General features: G+C 50.0%; 1 protein-coding gene across 1 annotated transcript; it reads left to right on the top strand.

The window, feature by feature from the left end:
• The first annotated feature begins 6172 nt into the window (after window positions 1-6172).
• On the top strand, window positions 6173-17947 carry Tle7 (TLE family member 7). The gene is made up of 10 exons (XM_036187112.1): window positions 6173-6340; window positions 14998-15107; window positions 15213-15235; window positions 15403-15461; window positions 15961-16173; window positions 16259-16500; window positions 16692-16833; window positions 16978-17131; window positions 17489-17562; window positions 17843-17947. The coding sequence occupies exons 1-10, from the start codon at window positions 6173-6175 to the stop codon at window positions 17945-17947; spliced, it is 1290 nt and encodes a 429-aa protein (XP_036043005.1).
• The last annotated feature ends 509 nt before the right edge of the window (window positions 17948-18456 follow it).

Genomic DNA, 18456 nt, shown 5'->3' on the forward strand with positions numbered 1-18456 from the left:
GGCAGAGAGACACTGGGCCTGGAATGGGCTTTTGAAACCTCAAAGCCCATCCCCAGTGACACACTTCCTATAACAAGGACACACCTCCTAATCCTTCTCAAACAGTTCACCAATCGTGGGCTAAGCACACCAATTCATGAGCCTATGGAACCCACTTTCATTCAAATCTGGATACCCAGTGTTAAGAAATGATGTGGCACGTGTCACTGGTAGCCCAGTTAAGTGGAGTAGAGAGCCCGTGGGACAAGATGTCATACTGGAGAAAGACTGAGTTTGGTGCTGCAGTCTGGACAACAGCAGAACACAGTCACTGTGGAGTGGAGCAGGTTTGTGAGTCCACATGTGAGTCCACTGCCTGGGTGGGCCTGGGTGCACCAAATACTACTGTGAAGCATTCTGGAGACTGCAGGGGTGTCGCATGGACTTCTGTTCCTGCCAGCAGCTGGAGAATCCTGGGGGTCCTGGGAGACATCCCTCGCGCCTTGCTGGACTGGCTTCCTACTGTGTGGAAGAATGGTCCTCTGCAGTTCTGAGCAGGCACAGTGGCTGTGCTTTCGGTACAAGGCTCCCTCTCCACCTCAATCCAGAGCCACCGAGGGCAGCAGTGCCCCTCCCTAGCTTCCTCTGCCCCAAGTAAGTTGTCTCACCTGCTTATCTGAAAGGGAGAGTTCTGACAGTGTGGACATTGTAACATAAAGAGCTTCTGTGTGGGAAGCTTCCAGCACATGGAAATGCACACAGAGCAGGGCTTCTTGGAGCCTATAGAAGGATCATACTTGGACATCCGCAGGAGTAGGTCTGGGGACAAGATACACATGACTAACAGGGAGCATGTGTCCCCTTTCATGTTCTGTCCCACCTACAGTCACCTATCTGCACAGCACACAATCTGTTCTCACATCCTGCACAAACAACCATGACACTCACCCTCACAGATATCCACACAGAGGGAGTACATGCCCAGTACATGCTTACATACATGCCCACAGGCTGTGGGGACAGAGGGGATACCTCCAATAGAGGCAGTCTCCCCTCTTTCCCGCTGGGGCTCTGCTTCTTGGGTTAGTAGGAGCAGAGTTCCGGCGTGTATAAGTGATATGACCCCTAGAAAAACACAACACTAACCATGAGGCAGATCTAAGGGAAGACCCCACAACCCTGACCAGGCTCTCCTATATAGCCTGGCTATACAGGGATATCCCTGTGGCCCATCACCTCACACCTAGGAACATTTACACCACATGTTGTAGGCCACATACCTGCCTGTATAGAGCAGAGGGCCTGGGTATGGGCTGCCAAGGTCACACAGAGACTAAATATGGTATCCAGGAGACATCCCATGAAAAAGCAGGATCCTTAGAGGGGGTACTGATGCAGTCCTACCATCCAGAGTTTGCAGCTAGGCTCTGTAGGGGAGGGGAGCAATACTTTTCTCATCTACCATCAGCTCTCCCCCCCACCACACACACTTCATTGAAATAGACACTTCGGCTTAGGAGTCTGGAATCAAATTCAAACAGAACTAGGTTTTAGGGAACCTAGGAGGAAAGTGTGTATGGCTCACCTGTAAGAGAAGATTGTATCTGCCCTGTTCATAACAGCATCCCCAAAGGCAAACAAGCCCTTCTAAAGAGCCCAGATATCTGGGGATGTTACTGTCTTCTGGATTCTCATGAGGTTACAGGGGCCTGATGCTCAGGCCACCCTCAGTGTGCCTTCCCCTATCTTCTCTCTGTGAGCATCTCCTCTCCACCTCTGTTTATCCTCCTTTCTTACAGACCTTCCCCCTTGCTCGCTCTCATACCTCCTTGCTAGTTCTCTCCTATCTCAGTCCCCAATGGTCTTAATGTTTGCAGAGCTGACTCTGAGAGGGCCAGGGACTGACAGGAGCAGGCATCTCATCTTCCTAAGGTTGCACAGGGTCCTAAGTGATAACACACCCTTTTTCTGGTGGCTGGTAGAATGTCCTGCATGCTGAGAGGTGAGGGGTAGGGGCATGTGGCAAGAAGTCTCCTGCAGGGCATATAGAAACTTCTTAGGGCCCCCTCAGCCTGGACACTGACCAGATGTTTATTACAGATACCTGGGGGTACCTTTGTTAAAAGTGAGGCCTCCTTTCCTCAGCAACCCTTTCTCGATTCTGTGACCTTCCACATGATGTCTTCAGATTCTTCTATTTTGAGATCTCATCTTAGCTATGGTCACTCTCACTGTGATGAGACACCATGACCAAAAGCAACTTGGGGAAGAAAAGGGTTTATTCCGTTTACACTTCCAGGTCACAGTCCATCATGAGGAAAGTCAGGGAAGGAACTCAAACAGAACAGGAATGCAGAGGCAGGAGCTGGCACAGAGGTCATGGAGGGCTGCTGCTTACTGACTTGTTCCTCATGGCTTGCTCTGCCTGCTTTCTTACAGAACCCAGAACTACCACCACAGGGGTGGCCCCACTCACAATGGACTTGGATTTCCCACTTCAATCACTAATTAAGAAAATGCCCTACAGGCTTGCCTACAGCCCAATCATAAGGAGGCATTTTTTCAATTGAGGCTCCCTCCTCTCAGACGATTCTAGCTTGTGTCAAGTTGGCATAAAGACTAGCCAAGATAGATCTATGGAGCATAGCATCTGGACAGGATAGAGACTAAGACCCATTGGCCTCTACGGCCCAGGACCTAGCTCAGGAAAGGATACCCAGTCTGGTTCTTAGCCAGTTTGCTTTCAGACAGATATAAAACTGTGGAACTCCCCCTAGACAAGTCTGTATTTCACACCCAGCAGTATCTCTACAGTGTTGAACTTCCCAGCAATAAGCCTTGCCCACAGTGCCTGGTCAAGATCTCTTCTGCCCCTGCCCTGCTTGACCCCAGGCTCAAGCCAGATGAGAGCTGCCTACTCCCAGAGACAGAGCTATTGGCTAATCCACTTCAAGAGAGATGGCTAATTTGCTTTTGTTGATAGAGCATCCAAAGAATGTCCCCTCTGAAGGAGCCACAGTTCACCATTGCTGTACTGTCTCCAACTGAGTGTTCTTTGGGAGGCTATAAATAGTTCATGACTGTCCTCTGATAGAATTGCTTAGATTCTCCTTTATCAGATGGATGGATGGATGGATGGATGGATGGATGGATGGATGGATGGATGGATAGGGGCTGTGTGAGAATGTGCATCTAACTGGATCATCTGTCCCCAGCACTGAGGGCCTTCCTGGACTCCTGGTACCATGACTTGCATACAGATGCTGCCTTTGCTCGCTTGCTTCCTGGGGCCTCTTCTGTAGCATGCCCATGTAGATGAGAGCTGAAGGCATGGCCTGAAGGGGCCCCAGGCACTGGGAGCTCAGGACAACTTAGGTAATTCACCAGTCTCTATCTGACCCCACTAAGGATTTTATGGGGCTATAACAAAAAGATTGTAAGGGAGTCAATCCAAGGAAAAGTAATAATGACAACTCACAGCACTCAGGAAACAATACTTTTCTACATCTCATACTGTGATTTGAGTCCTGACTGATGGTAGCAAAGACAGGGGCTGCATCTGGTCTCACATCTGTAAGAAAATTTCCCAGAACCACCATTAGCATCTATTTTATTCTTGAGTAGGTAGACAGACATTCAGACAGAAACAGGGGAGGGGGGGAGCCAGCAGAAAGACAAGGTTCCAAGAGCATGAACACCAATAGATACCCATCATCTAGCTATAAAAAGGCCAATGGCAGGTGGCTGTTCTAGAAAGCAGGTTGGTGGTTGTCACCAGGAACTACCATCATGCAGGCATTGTTTCAAACAGTCAGACTATGTGGCACCACCCCCACATTAGCTTCAAGTTTGTAGGACTGTGAAACAATTGAGCCCAGCTGATTTATCCCCCAGGAGAGTCGGAGGACAGTTGGGGGGAAAATATTTTTAAAACTCACAAAAGCATTATTTTTGCCCATATCCCACTTTTTGGATATCTTATTTCTTTGTACTCAGAAGTGTCTCCATATCTCCAGGTCCTGTTTTATTATGTGCAAAAGGGGTGGTGGTAGGATCTACTTCCCAAGTGTGTTATCTGCTGCACAGTGGTGTATACACACAGATGTGTGCACACGTGTGTGCTCACGCAAAGTCACGCTCCAAGTCTCTCTCCCATTGACATAAAGGTGTGCACACAGACTCCTGTCACTGATGGTTTCCTCCACAGATCCCCACATACACAGACTCCCAGAAACACATAATACACACCACAGCCCCAAAGCATCCCTGGTCTGCTCTTACAACTTCAGCCACAAATATTGTCCAGGAGTGCTGCCTTGAGTACTTCAAACAAGTCATCCCTACCAGCTGGTGACATGGTAAAGGACCTTAGTGGAGTGTCCCAGGGATGCCATTGTGTACAGTGACCCTCTCCTGGGGCTCCTGGGAGCTGGCCATAGGTAGAGGCAAGCCTTGGACCCCTCCATCATACCTTGGCCAAGGCTCCTTTCTCTCTCCACTTGTGCTGGCCTGAGTAGTTTCAAACCACACACTATGAGGTCTGTGAAACAGCCTTAAACTTAACGGAGAAACTGAGGCCCAGGGATGGATGGGACATTCTCTTGTCACACAGCAAATCAGTGGCTCGTGTGTCTCTAATCCCAGGTGGGGGAGAGGTCAGATGAAACATTCCATCCTGCAGGAAGCTCCTTAAACAGGAAGGCCAACAACTCAAAATAGCTTCAGAAAGTCCCTAAAACTGACTAGGCCCTCTCCATGCCAGTGAGCAATAAAAATTGAGAGTCCCTTTCAGACAGAAGGAAGCGGAACTGCAAAGAAGACCCAGACCAGACCAGCTGCCTGGAAGAAGCAGAAACCACCCAAGCTGTCTGGAAGAGGTGTAGGCCAACTGAGGTACCTGAAAGGACACTCTCCAACCTGCTGAGCTGCCTGCAGGCTGTGCAGTGGGCTCCAGATTACCAGTTTTGTGAGCTGTCCCCACACTGGGGTGTGCTTTGGTGATACAGCTGTCTGTCTTCACGTCATTTCTGCTCCTGTAAGTGACTGATAAAAACCCATTGGTTCATCAAGTTGGACTTTAGTGGTACCCATACTCTTGTCTGCTATGGGCTCCCTATCTCGGGGGAGGGGAGATGCATGGGTTGTGTTCCCCCAGGAAAAGGTCTGTCTCCCAATAGATGGCTAGGGCTCGCTCCACATAGCCTAGCTAGGTCATGGTCATCTGGGATGAAGTCAAAGACGGGAACAGGAATCCCCAGCCCTGCTCCCTACTTCCTCAACACAGATGTGCTGTGGAGGCACAAATCCAATAGCACTGAAACCAGAAGGTCCGATGTCCCAGATCTGCCACCAATGGGAACCTGTGTAAACTTGGGGCTCAGGGTCTTGGCCAAGATGAGGAAGTGGCTGATCCAGGGTCTCTGGAAGGCTAAGTGATATTTTCTCCCTCTCTGTAGCTTTGTTATTGTCCAGGACAGGTCTATCTGCTCAGACTCCAAAGACTGGCAGGTGAAGAAACCTGTTGATCATCGGCAGAACCTCAAGCTATCAAGCCTCATCACTAGGAAGGTACCCTAGCCACAGCTGCCTTACAGTGACAACAGGCACCTCGGCCCCAAAGACGCTTGTTTCTACACTGTAACATTTCTTGCCTGCAGCTCTAGGCCCAGATGGGTATCTGCTACAATCTTTTTCCTTCAGTTTGGATCAGTACATCTGTCTCAGGGGTACAGGGTGCCCTCCCACCCAAACCTGTCACCCCCAGAAAACACCTGGGCATACCTGAGTCTGCGAGGGGCATCTGGGGAGACACTGAATTCTCCCTACCTTCCAGACCACGTACCCACATTTGTCTGTGGTTGTCTGGTCTGACCAGGAACCCAGGAGCATTCCATTCCATTCCAGAATGTCTGCCAACCCCTTCCACTTAGTCAAGAATCGGACCACGGGAGATGAGCAGATCTTGGCCTTCTCAGGGCTCAGCACGCAGCCACAGGGTTGGGCAAGTTCCCCGCGTCCTTTAGTGCCACACACACACCATAGATCAGGTGGCTCCCCACAGGTGGAGCACCTTCCAGGCCTCCTGGGGGCTCCCTGCGAAGGCCGGAACCAGAAGGGTAGGCCCGAGTCATTTGTGGGATCCCGGCCTGCTTCCTGCTCTAGCTTCATCTACCACAGCAGGGCGGCTCTTCAAATGGCTGCCATGTTCCTGAGGTGTGGCTCTCACCCCCTGTCGGCCGCGGAAACCCCACCCACCCTCCGTCCAAGCCCAGCCTCCAGGAAGCCTTCCTCAACTGCACACCGCCTCAAGTGTCTCCTGCGGCGGCGCCCAGGGCCCCTCGGAGACCTGCAGCCAGTCACGGTAAGAGACCCTTCTGTGGTCCACCGACCCCCGCGTGTCCTCCAGTCTCTCCCTCCCCAGCCCACCCCCCGGGGCTGAGGCCGCCCCCTTGTCACCCAGGGCGTGGGCCTCCGAGGCTCCTCCCAGCGCAGGCGGGAGCTGCACGCACCCTGCTGCACAGATCCCGCCATGCTTGGAGGGCCTCGCGCAGGGCTGCCCGGGGCCTGCTGCTGGCGTCGTGGTGCGTGGTGCAAGAAGGGGCCAGGGACGTGAGCCCTGTGTGGGGGTCCGGGGTGGGGGGACCCTGCACGGGGTGGGGAGGAGGGCGGGCACAGCAGCCGTTAGGAGTTTTCCCTCCCGGCTCCTGCTGCCTCCTGGTGGAGCAACTCGCCTGGGCGCTTCCAGCATGGCGGGAAGCAAGTCGCCCGATCACCAGCGTGTGGCTACCAGGTCCCTTCGGCCGCACGAAGCCTGAGGGAGAAGCCCATCCCACGGCTGCCTCAGATCCAGCACCCCGGAGCAGCTGGGACTGAGGTGGCGGCGGGGAAATGTTCCCGGGGTCTCCTAGGGGAGACGGGAGAGATGGCAGAGAGCAGAGGGCTGCAGGAGCGGCCGAGCGGAGCCCACCCGCTAGCCCACCACGTCCTCTTTAAGGAAGGCTAGCGGCTCCGAAACGAACCAGCTCTCGGATGGAGGAGCTCAGGAGAAGAGCTGTGAGGAGGGCTGTCGCCCCCAGGCCCTGACAGTGACAGCGCCAAGCCTAGCTCAAAGGTCCCTTCGAAGAAAAAGGACCGAAACCGGAGCAGTAGGATTTGGAACGCAAGTGTTCAGGCTCAGGGCGTGGGTAAGGGCAGCAGCACTTTGTGGCACGGGCGACCACCATCATCGCGCGCTTGTCTGAAAGGAGACTTGGGTGAGGGTTGGAGAGTCGGAGGTTCCCCGTGACATCGAAGGACCAGACGAATAGGGAGGAGTGGTCTGACCAATGTCTTCCCTTCCTTCTGGAAGGGAACACTGCCCAGAACAAAAGTCACCTTTCCTTTGCTTCTCCGGGTCCTCCATTCTGTGACACCCCCCCTTCCCCCAGCTTACTCTTTACTGTCCTCTGCCGTCTGGACTTGGAACTACTGTCAGGAAGAGAGGAGGTGTTTGGTACCTGTGGGTATTATCATTTATACATTTTCATCAACAAGTGTCTAGGTGGCGCTCTCAGGGGCACGATGCTGAAAGAGCAGATCCCGGAGTCAAGGATGGGGGGGGGGGGGGGGGGGGGGGGGGCGTCAGTTCTCTGAGCATAGCCCTATGCATAGTGAACTGCATAGGAACCACAGAGGGAGGAGCTTCAAATAAAGGACCCACCAGCTGGGGTACACCTTCACCTCTGCATACCTCATTCCCTGGGCAGGGGACATCTGCAGCAGACTCACTCCTAGGGTCACGAAGGTAAGAAACCACAGGCCCAACAACCTGGAGTTCACTGGATGGAGAAGAAAAGGCTCACAGTTTTGGGGCTTACAGGCCTTCAACTTCTTATTGCTTTTTTTTTTTTCTTGTAAAATACACATAACAACACAAACTCTACCATTTTCACTCTATGAAGTATAAGCGACATCCCAGCATTGAGCGACTACCGTCATTTTCCAGTTTTAGAAGTTTTTCACCATCACAGGTTATCAGCCTGAACCTCAGTTTCCCCATCTGAAAGTGGAGCTAACAATAAACAGCTTTCCTAAGACTGGAGGGATGCGACCAAACTTCTGACTCTGGAGGAGGAGTTGGCTTGCTTTTGAGTGGACAGCAGAGGGAAGAGGACAAGGCCCCTAGGTCAGTGGAGCTTCAGCAAAGTTAGATTCCAAGTACATACATGTTCACTGGGGCTCAGAGAGACAGACGCTGGTGCTGGGGAGCTCCCCTATGATCAGTGAGTGTAGCCTTAAGGCCAGGATTTCTAGGCAGGGCAGAGTCCTGATCACAGTGCTCTGTCAACGTTCCCAGCCCTCTCTCGTGGCTGTCCTGTGGGGAAGCCTATGTGTCAGGAAACTGAGGTTCCAGAAGGCGCTGAACTCGATCACCATCACAAACCCGGAAGACACAGGGCTGGTCTTCACCCAGCTGTAGGGAAGTGGAGGAAGAAGGAGGAATGAAGGCATTTGGCTCCAGAAACCTGGACAGAGTGACTTCTGTGCACTTGAGCTGGGTGATAGATTGTGAAGAACTGAACTGGCAGTCACTGAAATAGCATAGGAAAGGAGGGGCAGGCGAGAATACTGAACTGGGACATTTGAATGGAGGGGAACAAGGGGAAGAAGCGTGTGTGTGTACGACCATATATGCAGACTGTATAAGGAAATCTTATGGCTCAGTAAGGCTCTTTCAAATATTTCAGAAAGTCATATGGGTGTGTGTGTGTGAAGAGATAGCTCAGTGGTTAAGAACACTGACTGCTCTCTTCCAGAGAGAACTTAGGCTGGATTCTGTAGCTGGAAGTTTGCCTGTGTCCCACCAGGTCTGCAGCCGCTCAGCCCCAAGTAAACACACAGAGGCTTATATTAATGAAAACTGCTTGGCCATTAGCTCAGGCTTACTACAGACTAGCTCTTACACTTAAACTCAACCCATTTCTGTTAATCTATATGTTGCCATGCATTCCGTGGCTTTACCTTTATGCCATTACATGCTGCTCCCTGGACGGTGGGCAGGCGTCTCCTGACTCAGCCTTCCTTTTCCCAGAATTCTTCTTGTCTGCTTATCCCACCTATACTTCCTGCCTAGCTACTGGCCAATCAACGTTTTATTAAACCAGTGTACAAAAGCATTATCCTACAGCAGGATTCCCATCACCCACATGGAGGCTCACAACCATCTAGAACTCGAGTCCCAGAAGATCTGATGCCCTCTGCTGGCCTCTGGGCACTATACACATATGGTTCACAGACATACCTGCAGGTAAAACACCTAAACACATTGTTAGAAATAAGCCCGGAGGCAATAACTAGATCACCACTCCAACAGAAATGCCTCAACAAGCAAGCCTTTGCTCTTAATCAAGAGGATGTGCTTTGAAGAGCAAGAACCCCAAGGCAAGGAGTGTACTTGGATTTTATTCTAATGCTGTAGTGACTGTCTGTCTTTCTCCATTGGCTGTGTCTCATCTCATGCCGTTCTGAAACTGGCTAGTTTTGAACAGTGCAAAGGAAATCAAGTGGGGAGGGAGTCAGTCACTTCAGTCTGAAACTGTAGCAGGGTCTTTTTGTAAACAAAGGTTTTTACCTGGGGGTGAGAGGTGGGGGTGGATTTAAAAATTAGCATAAATGTTTTAGAGGGTAGGGGAGATAAAACTTCAGTCTCAGCACTCAGTAGGCAGAAGCTAGCCTGGTCTACTTCAGGTGTTTTGGGTCTCAAACTCCGAGATCTGCCTGCCTCTGCTTCCTGAGTGCAAAGATTAAAGGTGTTTGCCACCACACCTGGCTATTGTTACCCTTCTTACTGAAAGACATTTGAATGGTTCTCAATTTGTTTGAGACAATAATCTGTGGAACTGTGACCCACCCCCTTCTTAATTCTTATGATTCCCATGATTCCAAATTGGGGATAAACCCAGGCCCTGTTTGCCTCACTGTGTGTTTCCTATGAGAATCAATAAAAAGATAATTCGGGACAGCCTGGTTTACAGAGAGAGTTCCAGGATGGCCAGGGCTACATACACTTGAAAAACCAAAAACAACCAACCAAATAAACAAGCAAACAAAAAAACCCCAAAAGCCTCAGGAAGTAGACAACTAAAAAGCTTCAGAAGCAACTGACCAGATTCACTAGGCTCCTCCCTCCCCAAGCATCTGTATGCACTAAGGAAGCAGAGGCAAGCAGATCTCTTGAGTTCAGGGCTACACAGTGAGACCCTGTCTCAAAAACCAAAACAAACAGAAAAGGATTTGGATTCCTTGTCCTAACTACAAGTTTTGTGGTATTTGATAGAAAAAGACTCATATTTAATACTTCTGCAACATTAAAAATAGTTGCCAGGATTAGGATTTGTATTCTAGTCTTAGACAAGAATCTGTGAGATTCTGATCCCCCCCCCCATTAAAACTGTGGGTCAGGTATGGCAGAAACAGAACAAAAAGAGGAGAGCAGATGTGGATGCATCTTCAATACCAGGCGAGGGGATCTGGGTAATCTGAAAGGTAGTAGAGACCTTCAGAAACCTTGGGGACAAGAAGAAGGGAGGAGAGGAAGAGACAGGATATTAGAGACTGGAAGCAAAGGACTTCTAAGCAGCAGCCTTTTCAGGATTTTTGCTTCAAGAGAAGAAGGCCACGGGATGAAAAGGAAACCAGAGTGGGTAACTTAGTGAGGAGAGAGGACAGGCAGGCAGCAGAACAGGGCAAGTGTACAGACTCACCAGCGATTGTCCTTCTGTGGGAAGGAACCAGTGAACAGAAGAGTTGTACAGAGCTGCTCCAACATGGTGCTCCAACCAGCAGCAGCAGCAGCACCTAACATCAGTATGGTCACTACCATATTGCCACTGTTGTCACCTAAACTACCACCATAAGATTACCACTATCATTGCCACCAGTTTTCCAACCACTGCCATCACCACTACTGCGGTAACATCATCACCATCTACGATTATCATACCAACCCCCGCTGCCACATTGACATCACCATCCCCACCACCAATCCCGTCTCTATCACTGCTCCCATCTGGACATCACCAGTCTGCTCCATCATCTCCATCACCACAACACTTTCTTCTAACACAGTCTTCATCACCAAGCACCTGCTTAGAAAGTATGGATTCTCAGCACCTGACCCCTTGAATCAGAACTTCTGGGATGTGGGGCTGGCACTCTCCTCAAGTCCTCCAGAGGACTCAGTTGGATGCTCAAATTTCAGAATCCCTAGACAAGACAGCCACAGAAATGCAAGGCTTCTCTAGTGGTTAATCTCAGAAACTCTGGTAAAAGATGGCGGGCACAGAGCCAGAACTGGGAGGAGAAGAGGGACCTGCCCCTCCTCCCCTCAACCTCCTGTTTTGGGCTTACTGAAGATCTACCCTGGGAGCAAAGGGAATTCACCTGGAGGTGGGAATTTGACAGCAAGTGCCTTTTGACCAAATACTGGTCAGAAGAAGCCACAGGCTTATTCCCCTCAAATTTCTCACGCTATCTGCTGAACTTACATGGAGAGATTCCTGCCTTGTTCTCCACCCAAAGACACAGGAGCTCGGCATGTGTGTGGCCACACCCTGATATTGGCCAGCCATTCAGGATCCAAACACCTGACCAGGTTCTCACCCAGGGCTTCAGTATTTGTTAGGCGGGTGTTTACCTCAGGCGCCGGGAAGCCCCCCACCCCTCCTCCCTTCTTCCACCCACCCACCCTCACGTGTGAAAGGGTGGATCCAGGCCTTTACTCTCCTACTTCCAATCTCTAGGCTTTGACCTACCTTCTGAGGTGAGTTTCCTGTCCCAGAGTGTTTTCGAGTGCGGAATAAAGAGACGGGAACCCATGACACTGGCTCCTTCAAAAGCCTTGTCTTACTTTTATGGTGAAAATCTGGGTAACTTGAAGTCAGTAGCCCCGGTTAAGTAGTTTCATTGTCTTTAAGCTTTATCCAACCCCCACAAGAGGCCTTTGCAGCCGGGTCCTCACTTACTGAGATCCTTACCCTGCTAGGGGCCCCTTCTCACCAGGCTGACCAAGCCTGGGTGTCCCTAATTAAAGGAAGCCCAATGCCTCTTTGAGAAAACGTATTAAGTGTGAACAAATGATGTAACTAATTAGGAATCATGGGGGCTATGCTTTGGGGGAGATAAAATTTGGCTCCTGGTTCAACAGTTTCTAATATGGGTTGAAATATCCCTGAAGAAGAAAAAGCAGTATCAGGTCTTGTTGTGACTAATCCCCATCCTGTTCCTCTTTCCTGTTTTCCAATTTCTGTTTTGGAAACACAACTATTCTTCTTAATCTCTTGTACATATAGGAAAATAAATTCTAATTTCCATCCTTTATTATACAAAGTTAATAATTTTAAACATTGTTCTGAGCTTTGTAACATCCCCCTCTAATATTATACCTTGAAATGTTCCATGTCAGTGAAGATGGCCTTTTGCTTTTAACTACTGTGTACTATTCCACTATGGGGATGTGCTATATACATCTTCACCTGTGCTGTTTGGTTTTGCTCCAATTTGTACACATATTGTTTTGTATATCTTCAATTGTGTCTACAGGATAGCTTTGTGAATGTGGGGGTGCTAGGTCAGAGTACATGCCTTGGTTCTTACAGTGGATATTGCCTTCTTCCTTCTAGTAGATGATAAGAAGTGAACCAGAGGCCAGGTGGTGGTGGTGGTGGTGGTGGTGGTGGTGGTGGTGGTGGTGGTGGCAGCAGCGCACGCCTTTAACCCCAGCACTTGGGAGGCAGAGGCAGGTGGATCTCTGTGAGTTCGAGGTCAGCCTGGGCTACAGAGTGAGTTTCAGGAAAGGTTCCAAAGCTACACAGAGAAACCCTGTCTCGAAAAACAAACAAACAAAAAAGTGAACCAGAGAGGTCACAGTGGGAGCTGCGCCATGCTCTTTAGCCACTCAGCCTTGGGACCTGGGGCTCACTTGCTCTGGGCTTCAGTTTTTAACCTATGAAATGTGCCCTTGCACTTGGGGTGCTGAGGCAGGAGGATAGTGGCCAGCCTGGGCTACAGAAAGAGCTCTTGTCTCAAAATAATATCTATAAAATGGTTCAGAGAGGCTGGGCGTTTAGCTCAGTGGTAGAGTGTTTGCTTGCCTAGCATGTGCAAAGAAGGTCCTGGGTTTGATCTGTGGTACCCCAAACCAACAATCAGCCAACCAATCATAAATTAGAGCATATGGTGGCAAGGAAAAGATTAGATCCTCCATGTAAAGCATTTAGTTCAGGACCAAATACACAACTAACCACTGTCAGGCTGCTGGTTTTCTGCTGAAGTACTGCTAGGGCCTTTCATGAATGCCTTGGAGTGAGCCTGGCTGTCAAAACCTTTGTTCTGAAGGGGAGATCCCCTCTCCATGGCTACCTGTGTCCCCAAGGTTTCTGTTGGGTTCTCTTAATAGAAAACTCTGGGCTTTCCCAGGGACATTTCTAGGGCTATCTGTTGGATAGATTGGAGTGGAATCTTTCTAAGGAGGGTATGGCCTGTCTTAAATTCACCATTTCCCCTGTACAGGCTGCAACTGAGTACACTGTCTTCCATACATCATTTTCTACTGCCTTCCACAGTGTTCCACAGCCTGTGAGTCTGTTCCCATTTGAGAATTGTCTCAGGGTGCAGCAAATGTCAATCACTGCCAGGCCAAGTGTTCATCACTCTGCATCCTGTTCTCACCAAACAGAACATCTTATATTTGAGTTCATGGTCCCAGGCTCCTCCATGTTGTCCCCTGTGGTTGGTCTCTGTGTGGATGTCCTGCTGCCTTAGGGTTTGGTTACATTGGGGATGAACCACATTTGAAATGGGTATGTCCAAATTAAAGGGTGAGTTTGATTTTGTCTACATGGAAATACAGTCGATGTCTGCAAAAGTTAGTTATCAGTCAATCTTTTGAGGCTTTACATTCAAAGAGGTGTTTATAGAACGTTCCAAACAGACTCTGCACAATACACCTGATTTATTTTTTTGCCTCTGTTCCCTCTGTAAATGTATGTATATGTGCTCCTGTGTGTGTGTGTGTGTGTGTGTGTGTGTGTGTGTCTGTGGGGGGGGGGGTCAAAAGTTGATGTCAGCTGTCTTCCTCAATCACTCCCCACCTTTTTGTGTAATGGTTTTCTGGGGTGAGTGTGTGTGAATGTACATGTGAATGTGAGTGTGTACATGCCACAGAGCACATGTAGAGACCAGAGGGCGGATTTGTCTGGAGTTGGCTCTCTTCTTCCACCTTATTTTGAGGCAGGGTCTCTCTGTGTCTGTTGCTATACTGCATACTCCAGGGCAGCTGGTCTTTAGGCTTCTGGATAATTCTGTCTCCACTTCCCATCTTGTTGTAGAAGTGCTGAGATTCCAGATATGTCCTACCACAGCGTGATCTTTACACAGATTTGAAGACTGAAGGCCATCAGGTTTCTGGGGCCATCTTCCTGGCCCTTCTCTTTATTTCATTTTTATTTTTAATTAATTTATGTCTTTTTTTTTTTGGAGACAGGGTCTCTCACTAAACCTGGAGCTTACCAATTCAGGTTGAGTGGCTGGCCGACAAGCCCCAGGGGTCCCCTGCCTCCACCTTCCTAGCACTAGGGTTGGAGATACATGCTTGGCTTTTTACATGGAGGCTGCAGATCTGCACTCAGATTCTCATGCCTGTGCAACCAATGCTTACCGACGGAGCTGTTTTCCAGCCCTTTTCTGTTCTCTTTCATAGTACCGGAGATCAGGATGAATTGGGAACCCAGGATCTGTGTGCTGGGTCCCTAGAGCCAATTGGTTCATTTACTTGATTGACCCAAGAACATGAGTGAAGATAAAGAGGACTCATTCAGGATACTCAGGATTTATGATGGAACAGAGGAGATAAAGAAGATGCCAGAAAGCTCTGGTATTTTTCCTCATCATGGGCAACAAGAACAACACCAAATGGACAGCACACAGCAAATGCCCCAGCTGCCCCCATGTCCCTCAATACAGCATGACCCTGTTTATCAGGAAATGCACAGTGTGACCCAGCAGCAGTGGGATCCCCAAGCCCAGGGCACATCTGGGCTCCAGCCCATGTGGTTTGCAGAGGCAGAACCAGAAGGAGGAACCAGCTCAAGGTAAGGCTGTCATGAGCAAGGGCTGCCGGGCAGGGTGGTGAACTGTCCTGGGCAGAGAGGGCCTGACACTTCATGCCATCTTCTCCTTCTTCTTCTTTGTTGTAGCTTTCAACCCAGAGCTGTGACCGGTAAGTGCAGGCCATGACAGTGTGGTCAGGGAGGGATGTGGCCCACGCTGGAGCCCGATGGTGGATGAAGTACCCGGTTTGGTGTAAGAGACCAGCTCTCTTTCTGACGTTGTGACTTTGCTGTGATGCCTGGTCCATGAGAGGTGGGTGTGGCTGTTTCCCTGCAGGTCAGTTCTGTTCTTCGTCCTTGCCCAACAGAGAAGTCTGGTCATTCCTCAAAGCCATTGTAAGTACCTCACTATTATGTTTTTGACAGCTAGACATCATCCTTCTTCCCTGCCCACCCTCCAATGGAGAGGTGGTGTGTTTGCACACCCCATTCCCTTTCTCTTAGGTAGTGGTGGCCTGGGATACCATCTTCTTTTCTTTCCTTTTTTTTTTTGATTCTGGTTTTTTGAGACAGGGTTTCTCTGTGTAGCTTTACTCACTTTGGAGACCAGGCTGGCCTTGAACTCACAGAGATCCGCCTGCCTCTGCCTCCGGAGTGCTGGGATTAAAGGAGTGCGCCACCACTGCCCGGCCTGATGCCATCTTCTTCATGAGGCTGCTCTCCTTGTTCCGCCGTCTTGATGAATAGGGCCTTTAGCCCACAGTGTCACTTCTACAAGAGATGTGACTTGGGGGCCCCTGAACCAAGCCCTGTTATGAGAGAGAAGCTTAGAAATTTGGGGAGCAGGGGCAGAGCAGGCTGCCGCCTTGGTTGACCAGTCCTGCCGTCTCCCCAGCCTCCCATTCCAGACGAGGCAGTAGTCACACGAAAGTCCCCACGTAGTTCCTGGAGGGTTGGCACTCTGCGCCACGGGAAGCGAGTGAATGCCATTGCCATTAGCAGTGCCCCGCGCCATGTGTACACATGTGGCACTGGCTACATCCGGGTGTGGGACGAAGATGCGCTGCATGCCTCGGACAGAGCGCCTCAGGCCCAGCTGGACTTTCAGGTGAGGGGCTCTCTATCAGGTTTAGGGAAAGCCTCTGTCCCCGGCACTGCCACGTGTGGTGTATCGAGAGCGCATTCTTCCCCAGGACCCTCGGAATCGTGTACTTACCTGCAAGCTGTTTCCCGACGAGCAGAGTCTGATCACAGGGGGAATGGCCAGGGCCCTGACTCTCTGGGACCTGGCTCCAACGCCCCAAATCAGGGCCCAGATGGCCTCCACAGGCCCCATGTGCTATTCCTTGGCCCTCTCTTCTGATGCCCACATCTGCTTGGCTTCTTTCAAAGGATTTGTGGAGATTTGGGATGTGCAGAACCAAATCTTAATCAGGTAGGCCTTCTCTCCAGAGCCACCCAGGTGTCCCTTGGGAAGGGATTGGGAATGAGACCCCACTTGCCCTTCTTGGTGGTAGGGCTATGCCAAACAGCCTGGAAGGTACATCTAGGGGCTTCCTAACCCTTCCAGATTCTGGGCCAGGGGTGCAAACCTTTTTAAAGACCTCTGAGTTGTTTTCCCACCAGGAAACATCAAGTTCCTCCCTATGGGTCCCGCTGCGTGGATGTCACAGGCTTTAAGTTCTGGACAGGTGGTGAAGACACCATCCTGTATTCTTGGGACATGAGGAGCTACCAGAAGCTACAGCAACACAAGCTATGCCATGAGGTGCCTGCTTGGTTGCCTTCAGGACCAAGTTCATCCCCAGGGTGGGGACCTGGATGTGGGCAGGGGGTGCTGAGTGTGAATTTGAGGCCAAGGCTTGGATAAGGGCACTGGCAATTTTGAATGCTGACCCAAACCTTCCCACAGATCCTTAGCATTACTCATGACCCCAGTGAGGAATGGGTACTAGCAGGCTTGAAAATGAGTGACATTGTTATCCTACATGCTCACCGGGAGGAGAAGTACAAAGCTATGGTTCAAAGATACACACAATACCACAACCTCAAGTTCGCCTCTTGTGGTGAGTTAGAAGCCAGGTGACCCCCATGGGTTCCTACCTTCTTTGTCCACCCCCTTTCCTTATGTTCCCCTCTGTCACAGGGGCTTCCCATATAGAATGAAGCCTGAAGGCCCGGGCAGGCAGAAGTGGCAGGAGTCCCATCTCGTGGGTCTCTGGTTCAGTGACAATTCACTATGTTCTGGGTGTGGTTCTGGTGACAGCAGATGAAGGCTTGGCTTGGGCCATGCACCTGATTTTTATAGGCAGGGAACCTGAGGCAGAGCAGATAGTTGATCTCTCCCTAGTCTACTTGAAGACAGCAGGAATGAGCACATAGGCTCAGTTTATGACCTCTTGATCTGTTCTTCCCTTTGCCAGGGACCTATTTTGTGTCTACGCTGGATGATATGATCCATTGTTTAGCAGCACCTTCTCTACGAAGGTTGTTCCAGGTATGGAGGCAGAGAGTGGTAGGGGTGTATGGACTAAAACACTCAGAGCTTGTGGCCCCAGATCCCTACTTGATGGGTTCCAGTGAGAACTGGAAAATATCACTGAGATGGCATTTTACAGTGGTAGGGATTGTGGACTGATCCTGTGAACCTATGGTCTTCGCTTTGAGCTTTATCCACAACTCAATGAAGCCTTGAGTCTATGTAAACCTTGAAACATGAAGTTCTCAATGTCTGGCTCAAGCCCCAATGCTTCATATTCTCCACCTCTCTTTTCTAGGCAGAGGAGTGTTATGACATTCTGTGTTGTGACATGTCCTCTGACAGTCAATATCTGGTCACGGGCTCCAAGGAAAATGCTACAGTGTACCAGCTCTTATATTGAAGGTTGTGGGCTATGGTCTTACCAGTGAAGATCCAAAGAGATCAGACCATGTGACCTCATAGTACTGGACATCTCCAACACATCTCCCTCTACTTCAGCCTTTATGGGTAGCTGGCTATATTCCCAGGCTTTGGGTATATGGCTTGGGGGCTTTTCTGTTTTGTTTTGTTTGTGTGTGTGTGTGTGTGTGTGTTTTTGTGTGTGTGTGTGTGTGTTTATTTTTTTCCATCCCCACTCATTGATATCTGTGTTTGGCAGGTAACTTTATGAGATATGACTTTGTAATTAATAAAGCAGAGCAAAACTCAGAATAACCTGTTGATGTGTCTCAGACAACGAAGTTATAGTAATGGATTATTTCTGTCTGCATTTAGCACCATCCTTGCAGGGTGGGTGTATAAGTCACCTTGCTGTTACTGTGACAGAATACCCTGACAAAATGCAGCTTAGAGAAGAAAGGGTTTACTCTTGCATTACAGTCTCTCATAACAGGGAAGGCATGCCAGCAA

The sequence above is a fragment of the Onychomys torridus genome, chromosome 5 (assembly GCF_903995425.1).
Source record: "Onychomys torridus chromosome 5, mOncTor1.1, whole genome shotgun sequence".
Taxonomy (NCBI): domain Eukaryota; kingdom Metazoa; phylum Chordata; class Mammalia; order Rodentia; family Cricetidae; genus Onychomys; species Onychomys torridus.

Excerpts from the sequence above, each read along its gene's own strand:
- Tle7 (XM_036187112.1), top strand. The coding sequence starts at position 6,173 with ATGGCTGCCATGTTCCTGAGGTGTGGCTCTCACCCCCTGTCGGCCGCG. Across the intron at positions 6,341-14,997 it reads GAGACCTGCAGCCAGTCACG|GAAATGCACAGTGTGACCCA; the intron begins GTAAGAGACCCT and ends CCTGTTTATCAG. Across the intron at positions 16,501-16,691 it reads CAGAACCAAATCTTAATCAG|GAAACATCAAGTTCCTCCCT; the intron begins GTAGGCCTTCTC and ends TTTTCCCACCAG.